This window comes from Nansenia antarctica (genome assembly GCF_963989245.1).
Source record: "Nansenia antarctica genome assembly, chromosome: 4".
Classification (NCBI taxonomy): domain Eukaryota; kingdom Metazoa; phylum Chordata; class Actinopteri; order Argentiniformes; family Microstomatidae; genus Nansenia; species Nansenia antarctica.
In genome coordinates this window covers 15,236,506-15,246,183 of record NC_137689.1, presented here as the reverse complement: position 1 = coordinate 15,246,183, position 9,678 = coordinate 15,236,506, and the positions used below count along the sequence as shown (strand labels likewise).

Below are 9,678 nucleotides of genomic sequence, written 5' to 3'. Positions count from 1 at the left end.
ACCACAGTAGGTGTACTGTCGTCACCTGCAATAGGCCTATCCGACACAATAAACATTCTATCCATAACTTCAATGCACATGGAAACAGCCTTTCCTACTGCAATACCCTATTCTTACCATGAAAATGTTTAAACAATGACACTCTTATGGCTTTAATACTTATACCATAGATAGCTGGATTAAGAATGGGAGGGAATATCAAAAAGTAAAGGGACAAAAACACATGAGTGCTGTAAGGTAAATGGCTTGTGTTGAATCGGCTTTGCAATACTTCAAAAAGGCACCCTATAGAGTAGTTGATAACTGCAAACAAGTGTGGAGTGCAAGTTTGCAGTGCTTTGATCTTGGATTCTTTTGAAGATAATGCACAGATTCTTAAGATATGTACATATGAATAAAGGATCATTCCGATCTGTGGAAAAGTATATACAACCGCAGAGAGTAATCCCACGATGCTCACAATAGACGTACCTGTACAGGAGAGGTTCACAAGTGAGTAATTCATGCAGTATAATTTGTCTATATCGTTTTCACAGAATCGCAGTTGAAGAGGGAGAATGAAAAACAGGAGAAATGCCACCAATGGATAAAGCCAGGTGAATGCAATGAGTTTATAAACCTTTGTCAGTGGCATCATCATGTGATACTGCAGTGGATAGCATATGGCAACATACCTATCATAACTCATCACTGCTAAAATTGTGAATTCAACAATAGCATATGTGTGTAAACAATAGATCTGTGTTTGACATAAAGCTAGAGACACGTCATGAGTATGGGAGGATAAATTACTCAGTAGTGCTGGCAGTAGAGCAGTGCTCCCATAGAGGCCATTTGCTGCCAAATTACACACAAGGAAATACATTGGCTCATGTAATGTTTTCTCAGTGTAGATCACTCCAATGAGAATTACATTTTCAGCAACAATGACAATGTACAAAATAAGGAAAATGCTGAAGTACATGTACTTAAGATGTTCCATTCCGTAGTATGCAGACAATATGATGGATGTCACTGCTGATGAATTTTCCATAGCCGGGGCGTATTTCTTCAGATACTGTAAGAGAACAATACAATGAATGGGTGTAAGTCCCCTAGCATTTGGTTTACCCTCTATCAGAAATGTATCACCACAAACCTAGAGATTTGTAGTTTGTTTTGTAATTGCCATGCTGGGTGACGACAAAACATAAATGTCCTTACAGATTAAATAAATGTCCGTACTTACACTATAGGTCTAATATGTAAAGTATGCCATTTATTATTTGATTGATACCACTTCTACCATGCAGCATGATATTATGGACACACATTGTAATTAGAAAATGCCTTTACCTTTGTGTGATGTCTCCCCATCGATGACATGACCTGGACTGCAGGGTTTATGAACTCTTTATCGCTGATCTCCTCTGAAATGAAGTCATGTGGTCTTCATGACACTCCAATGATGTGGCATTATTTTAATCTCTTGAGGGCACTCACGTCAGTGAAATGACTGTCAGTTCTATGTCATGTTTCACAGTCTCTGTCTGGGGACCAATTACATGTATATAGATCAGTGGTCACACATATCTTACATTTTAGAACCTTCCAACCTGTTTTAATACTTCCCTGGACACAAACAAAATTCCTCCCATATGGAAATCGGCGTTTGTTCTTCCCCTGCAGAAAGGGGGTGATCCTACTGTCCTAAACAACTACCGGCCAAGTTGTCTGTCCTGGCTAAGGTTCTGGAACACCTCGTGAATGAACAACTGAAGGAGTATTTATCTATTAATAATATTTTATCAGTCTCAATCAGGTTTTAGAAAAAAACACAGCACTGCAACAGCAGCTTTAAAAGCCTTTTCATTGACTTATCTAAGGCTTTTGATACTGTGGATCATGCAATACTGATGCAAAGACTTACAGTACCAGTGCAGGATTGTCAGAACAAACTGTTTATTGGTTTAAACATTACATCTCAGGCAGATCTCAGTGTGTGCAGGCAGAAGGTGTCACTTCCAGCTCCCTTGGTATATCCAAGGGTGTGCCACAGGGATCGGTCCTGGGACCATTACTTTTCATTATATATATCAACAGTCTCGCTCAGAATGTCTGAAATGCTCATTTCCATTTTTATGCTGATGACACTGTGATATACTGCTATGTGTCCACACCAAATCAGGCTCTGTGTCAGCTACAACTTACTTTTAATACTGTACGACAAACCCTGTGTGATCTAAAACTTGTTTTGAATGCTGACAAAACCAAACTTATGATGTTTTCGAATGCTACATCCAAGCCTCTGAACCTCCCTTCTATCACCACTGTTCAGGGCTCCAAGATTGAATCTGTCTCACATTACAAGTACCTAGGATTTAGAATTGATGATTCTCTCTCTTAAGTAGCGCAACCCTGGCAAAACCCAGTTTTCTCACGTTCTATGACCAGTGGGTGGACACCCTAGTCACAGAATGAAATGCATTTGTGATGTCTAATTCACATTTGTCAAACTTGTCTTTTCACATGTCTAAATAAACCGGTTGAAAACCCCACATTGAACCATGAGTTCGTTTTTCACTGTCTCACATGCCCAGACATGTCACCTAATGTGTTAACAACGCAGCTGGCAATAGCCGTCATCATCTCAATTCTATTACACTCATGTTAAGTGTAAAATAGGCCGGTCCTGAGGCTAAAGCTAGCTATCTAAAACTGGCTAGCTTTTTTGGGGGGGGGGGGAAACTGTTTTTATTTGGGGTTTTCAATTTTATATAGAGGGCACAAACAAAACAATACAACGACAAGGACAATATTAAACATACACAGCAAGAACCCCAGAGCTGAATGAAACCCCCACAGAACCCAGACAGGACCCCCCCCCCCCCCCCCCCCGCTGCACATACAGTAAACAGTCACAGTACATACACTAGGGGTTTAGAGAAAATAATAATAAATAATAATAATACATTTAAAAAAAATTAAAAAACATGTCGCTCAGATATATTTATAATAGAATTGAGGTATGGACGTAGATATCATTACATTGCATTACATTATTGTCATCTAGCATAGGCCTTCATCCAAAGCGACCCACACAAAACCCCACCAAACAAGTACCCTGGAGTCAGATAATGCTTACATTTACCAAGCAAGAATCCTTAGGGGAAACCTTGCAGTAAGGAAGATGACAGGGCAGGTCCAATATATTTTAAGTAGGGGTCCCAAGTTTGGTAGAAACTGTCCGTCTTGGAGTGTAACATGCAAGTGATATATTCATTGGAAATGCAGTCCATTATGATATTATGCCAAGATTTTTTGGAGGGGGAGCTTCCTTTATCCAGTATAGCAGAATGTTTTTCCTTGCGGAAAATGTTAAGAGGTTGAACAACCTTTGGTGTTTGGCATTCGAGATCTGGCGATCCGGAGTGCCAAGGATGAGACACCTAGGGTCCAATCCCACCGAGACATTGAACATAATTGAGAGTTCATTAACAACGTTAGTCCAGTAGCTTTGGATTTTTGGACAAGACCAGAAATAATGAAAGATATTACCAACATTGGATTTACATTTGCAGCAGAGTGGTGAGGAGTTGCTGTCCATTGTATTTTTAAGTGCAGGTGTTACATGAATACGGTGTAAGATTTTATATTTATATTGTATCCCTTCTAGTACGATTACAGAGAGATCTTTTTGGCGTAGGTCCAAACTTCTTTCCACTCCGCCTCATTAAAAGTGACCCCTAGATCTTTTTCCCAAGCCAGTTTAATGGCCTAGCTAAAACTGGGAGCGTACCTATGTTCCCTGGGTGCTATGTTCCCCAGTACCTTAGCTCCCTCCCGAAAAAGGGTCCTATGTTCCCCGCTCCGAAAAAGGGTCCTATGTCCACCTGGGAATCCCCGGAGCCGTAAGCTTTTACCCAGTAGAGAGACACACAACGGCCGGGGGAGAGGTGCGCCTGTTGCGGGCAGAGACACCTGCTACCTGGGGGGGGGGGGGGGAGGAGTGCGCGCTTCGGTACGAACTTAGCCTCACTTCCCGGGATGCTATCGCTGACAGCGTCTAAACATGTAAACATCATAAGTGGTCAGGAATGTAACCAACGACTGTCGTCATTATTACAATCCAGTATACAAGTCAGCCTGTCTTGAAACCCCTCTACAGCCACACATGTCAGTAGAACTTATGAATACGGTGAACTTATGAATACTTATGGTAACATGATTCATTTGTAAATAAAAAAAAATATATATACGTGTTATGATTACTGATATGATGCATTTTTGTGTGCCTATCAAATATTGCAATACTCATTGTTTAATCTTAAACATACTTTAAACTGACCACTCTCAGGCAAGATGCTTTCCTCTGTAACTGGACCTGGGACAGATTTAGAGACCACGGGTAACTATGTATGGGTTAGCAATGGTCAGCAGAGTAGAACAGCATGGACACAGAATAGAGCCATGTATGGGAACCAATGTCAGTATTGTAAGTAACGATGAACAGATGTAAAGCTCTCTCTATGGGAACAAGTATATAAGGTGTAACTTCCATCAGTACTTTGCTCGGCATCCCCTATGCCGCAGCCATGCTTGAAGCTTGGGACCTAACAGAGCATGCTGCCTTGGAAACATCTGTACAAGAGAATGTAACCCAGATCTGCCTAATACAATGATTACGATTCAACCTTCTCTCTGAGGGATCAATGTTATTTCCGGCCACCTGACTAAGAAGGAGGATCTCCATATAGGCTAACAGTTATCAAATTAATCATGAGCGTTAACGCGTTAACATTGACAGCCCTACTTTCAACACTTTAAGTTAAACCTATCCAACATAACATCTGCTTATAGACAACAATACTCAATACGATAAAAGTGTTTTGTTTTGCGGATCACCTTTTAATGTGATAATGTTACAATGTGACCTGCATCAAACTTATTAGAGTTTTAAAAAATCAATACAAAATGCCACAAGCCTAAAAAACAGTTTACAAGTGAGATAAATAGCTACTGTGTAATGTCATTTTCTTTTACATTTCCAAATGGTGGAATCAATCTGAACAGAAACAACATTGATGGGATGCAAATTGAGATATAGAAATATAGAGCCAAAAGAAGAAAGAATTGTTATTTTTCCCAATACGTAGGCCTATGGGGGGCCCACCCGCTGTGCCGACGGACCACGATGCCGACGGACCACGATGCCGACAGTTTATTAGCGGATTTTTGCGAGAGCTGACAAGACGGTATATGTGGGAAAACTAGGGTTAGGGTTAGGTGCTAGGGTGCTACGGTTAAGGTTAGGGTTGGGGTTAGGGGTAGGGTTAGGGATAGGGATAGGATTAGGGTTAGGGTTAGACATGCCAGCATGTACCAAGTCGACGTAGCACCTAACCCTAACCGTAGTTTTCCCACATGTACCGTCTTCCCACATGTACCGTAACAGAGAAGCCGAGCATTCACATGCAGGGAGGGCTGTCGGCACAACGGTCCGTCGGCATATTGATGCGGCACCGGCCTATGGATGGCATTGTACAGTATATACTGGATAGTTTTGTTCATAAATCCCCCACCCCAGTTTACAAATGCAAATGTTATGGGTACACTGTGGGAGAAAAGTGGAGTTGAGAAGTGCAACTCTCAAATATTGGAGGTAACTGGTAGGGATTCCCGATCCCACTTTTTCACTACCGATACGATACCGATACTGATACCTGGGCTTCAGGTATCTGCGATACCAATATCAATCCGATATTTGTATTTCTTTTTTTACTCCTGACTAATACCAAATACTTCCCCAGTATATAGTCCACAACAACAGTTGGCTATTAAAAACTGCCAGCCTTTATTCAAGCAACAATAACAGTACTCTGCAGTACTCAGTGACCAACTGGTTTAACATTAAAACTATTTAAACAGCAGCATTCAGCATTGTAGAAAAAAGAAAAGTTACGGTCTGACTTCTAGTTTTAGTGCCTTCAGGTTTTCATTCTATGTATTTTTTCTTACAAATGGAAAATCAATTATAGGACCCTTTTTTAGTGTGTGTAGAATAGCCTAGTGACGCCCGCAGGTGAGACCATAAACCAGTCGCAGAATCGAAGGGGTCGACAAGTGAAGCTTCTTGTCAACAATATCTGGTTTTCGGGTTTTTTCATAACAGTTTTAAAGTACCCACTCGATAATATACAACAGTTTAACGATCACTAAATACTTATAATTTGTGGATTGGATTCACTGTTCTTGTTTGCCGTAGGCTGCCGGTAAGTGATAATGACTTGTAAACATACTTTCGTTTTAGGACGTGTTCAAAAGCAAGGACTGTGTGCTCATCTAATTATGTGTAGTTATGTGTTTTTAGCATGTCAATGTTCTCTCAGCATGTTGTGATGTTATAACAATCGCACAGATATCGATACTGTAGTGAGGCGGCTGTGTCGCAGGAGGTAGAGCTGGCATCTAATGATTGCAAGGTTGGCAGATCGTGGCCACATGTCGAAGAGTCCTTGGGCAAGACACTTAACCCCAAATTGCTCCCAATGAGCGGGATGGCGCCTTGCATGGTAGCTTGTCGCCATTGGTGTGTGAATGTGTGTGTGAATGGGTGAATGAGAGGCCATTGTAAAGCGCTTTGGAATAAGGCACTATATAAGTCAGTCCATTTACCATTATTTACCATTTACCACAGTAGGTGTACTGTCTTCACCTGCAATAGGCCTATCCGACACAATAAACATTCTATCCATAACTTCAATGCACATGGAAACAGCCTTTCCTACTGCAATACCCTATTCTTACCATGAAAATGTTTAAACAATGACACTCTTATGGCTTTAGTACTTATACCATAGATAGCTGGATTAAGAATGGGAGGGAATATCAAAAAGTAAAGAGACAAAAACACACGAGTTCTGTAAGTTAAATGGCTTGTGTTGAATCGGCTTTGCAATACTTCAAAAAGGCACCCTATAGAGTAGTTGATAACTGCAAACAAGTGTGGAGTGCAAGTTTGCAGTGCTTTGATCTTGGATTCTTTTGAAGATAATGCACAGATTCTTAAGATATGTACATATGAATAAAGGATCATTACGATCTGTGGAAAAGTATATACAACCACAGAGAGTAATCCCACGATGCTCACAATAGACGTACCTGTACAGGAGACCTTCACAAGTGAGTAATTTATGCAGTATAATTTGTCTATATCGTTTTCACAGAATCGCAGTTGAAGAGGGAGAATGAAAAACAGGAGAAATGCCACCAATGGATAAAGCCAGGTGAATGCAATGAGTTTATAAACCTTTGTCAGTGGCATCATCATGTGATACTGCAGTGGATAGCATATGGCAACATACCTATCATAACTCATCACTGCTAAAACTGTGAATTCAACAATAGCATATGTGTGTAAACAATAGATCTGTGTTTGACATAAAGCTAGAGACACGTCATGAGTATGGGAGGATAAATTACTCAGTAGTGCTGGCAGTAGAGCAGTGCTCCCATAGAGGCCATTTGCTGCCAAATTACACACAAGGAAATACATTGGCTCATGTAATGTTTTCTCAGTGTAGATCACTCCAATGAGAATGACATTTTCAGCAACAATGACAATGTACAAAATAAGGAAAATGCTGAAGTACATGTACTTAAGATGTTCCATTCCGTAGTATGCAGACAATATGATGGATGTCACTGCTGATGAATTTTCCATAGCCGGGGCGTATTTCTTCAGATACTGTAAGAGAACAATACAATGAATGGGTGTAAGTCCCCTAGCATTTGGTTTACCCTCTATCAGAAATGTATCACCACAAACCTAGAGATTTGTAGTTTGTTTTGTAATTGCCATGCTGGGTGACGACAAAACACAAATGTCCTTACAGATTAAATAAATGTCAGTACTTACACTATAGGTCTAATATGTAAAGTATGCCATTTATTATTTGATTGATACCACTTCTACCATGCAGCATGATATTATGGACACACATTGTAATTAGAAAATGCCTTTACCTTTGTGTGATGTCTCCCCATCGATGACATGACCTGGACTGCAGGGTTTATGAACTCTTTATCGCTGATCTCCTCTGAAATGAAGTCATGTGGTCTTCATGACACTCCAATGATGTGGCATTATTTTAATCTCTTGAGGGCACTCACGTCAGTGAAATGACTGTCAGTTCTATGTCATGTTTCACAGTCTCTGTCTGGGGACCAATTACATGTATATAGATCAGTGGTCACACATATCTTACATTTTAGAACCTTTCAACCTGTTTTAATACTTCCCTGGGCACAAACAAAAATCCTCCCATATGGAAATCGGCGTTTGTTCTTCCCCTGCAGAAAGGGGGTGATCCTACTGTCCTAAACAACTACCGGCCCTTTTCTAAGTTGTCTGTCCTGGCTAAAAGGTTCTGGAACACCTCGTGAATGAACAACTGAAGGAGTATTTATCTATTAATAATATTTTATCAGTCTCAATCAGGTTTTAGAAAAAAACACAGCACTGCAACAGCAGCTTTAAAAGCCTTTTCATTGACTTATCTAAGGCTTTTGATACTGTGGATCATGCAATACTGATGCAAAGACTTACAGTACCAGTGCAGGATTGTCAGAACAAACTGTTTATTGGTTTAAACATTACATCTCAGGCAGATCTCAGTGTGTGCAGGCAGAAGGTGTCACTTCCAGCTCCCTTGGTATATCCAAGGGTGTGCCACAGGGATCGGTCCTGGGACCATTACTTTTCATTATATATATCAACAGTCTCGCTCAGAATGTCTGAAATGCTAATTTCCATTTTTATGCTGATGACACTGTGATATACTGCTATGCGTCCACACCAAATCAGGCTCTGTGTCAGCTACAACTTGCTTTTAATACTGTACGACAAACCCTGTGTGATCTAAAACTTGTTTTGAATGCTGACAAAACCAAACTTATGATGTTTTCGAATGCTACATCCAAGCCTCTGAACCTCCCTTCTATCACCACTGTTCAGGGCTCCAAGATTGAATCTGTCTCACATTACAAGTACCTAGGATTTAGAAAAGATGATTCTCTCTCTTAAGTAGCGCAACCCTGGCAAAACCCAGTTTTCTCACGTTCTATGACCAGTGGGTGGACACCCTAGTCACAGAATGAAATGCATTTGTGATGTCTAATTCACATTTGTCAAACTTGTCTTTTCACATGTCTAAATAAACCGGTTGAAAACCCCACATTGAACCATGAGTTCGTTTTTCACTGTCTCACATGCCCAGACATGTCACCTAATGTGTTAACAACGCAGCTGGCAATAGCCGTCATCATCTCAATTCTATTACACTCATGTTAAGTGTAAAATAGGCCGGTCCTGAGGCTAAAGCTAGCTATCTAAAACTGGCTAGCTTTTTTGGGGGGGGGGGGGAAACTGTTTTTATTTGGGGTTTTCAATTTTATATAGAGGGCACAAACAAAACAATACAACGACAAGGACAATATTAAACATACACAGCAAGAACCCCAGAGCTGAATGAAACCCCCACAGAACCCAGACAGGACCACTGGAACTGTGGAAGCCCATCCAAGCCCATCCAACTCCCCCCCCCCCCCCCCCCCCCCCCCCCCGCTGCACATACAGTAAACAGTCACAGTACATACACTAGGGGTTTAGAGAAAATAATAATAAATAATAATAATACA

General features: G+C 40.7%; 2 protein-coding genes across 2 annotated transcripts; both read right to left on the bottom strand.

Moving 5' to 3' along the window:
- Window positions 1–94: 94 nt before the first annotated feature.
- On the bottom strand, window positions 95–1,033 carry LOC308155716 (olfactory receptor 51L1-like; the record flags this gene model as incomplete). The annotated part of the gene is made up of 1 exon (XM_080529090.1): window positions 95–1,033. One exon carries the CDS (start codon window positions 1,031–1,033, stop codon window positions 95–97), a length of 939 nt encoding a protein of 312 aa, XP_080385216.1.
- Window positions 1,034–6,763: 5,730 nt separating this feature from the next.
- LOC308155715 (olfactory receptor 51L1-like) lies at window positions 6,764–7,702 on the bottom strand (the record flags this gene model as incomplete). The annotated part of the gene is made up of 1 exon (XM_080529089.1): window positions 6,764–7,702. The coding sequence occupies one exon, from the start codon at window positions 7,700–7,702 to the stop codon at window positions 6,764–6,766; it is 939 nt and encodes a 312-aa protein (XP_080385215.1).
- Window positions 7,703–9,678: the final 1,976 nt, after the last annotated feature.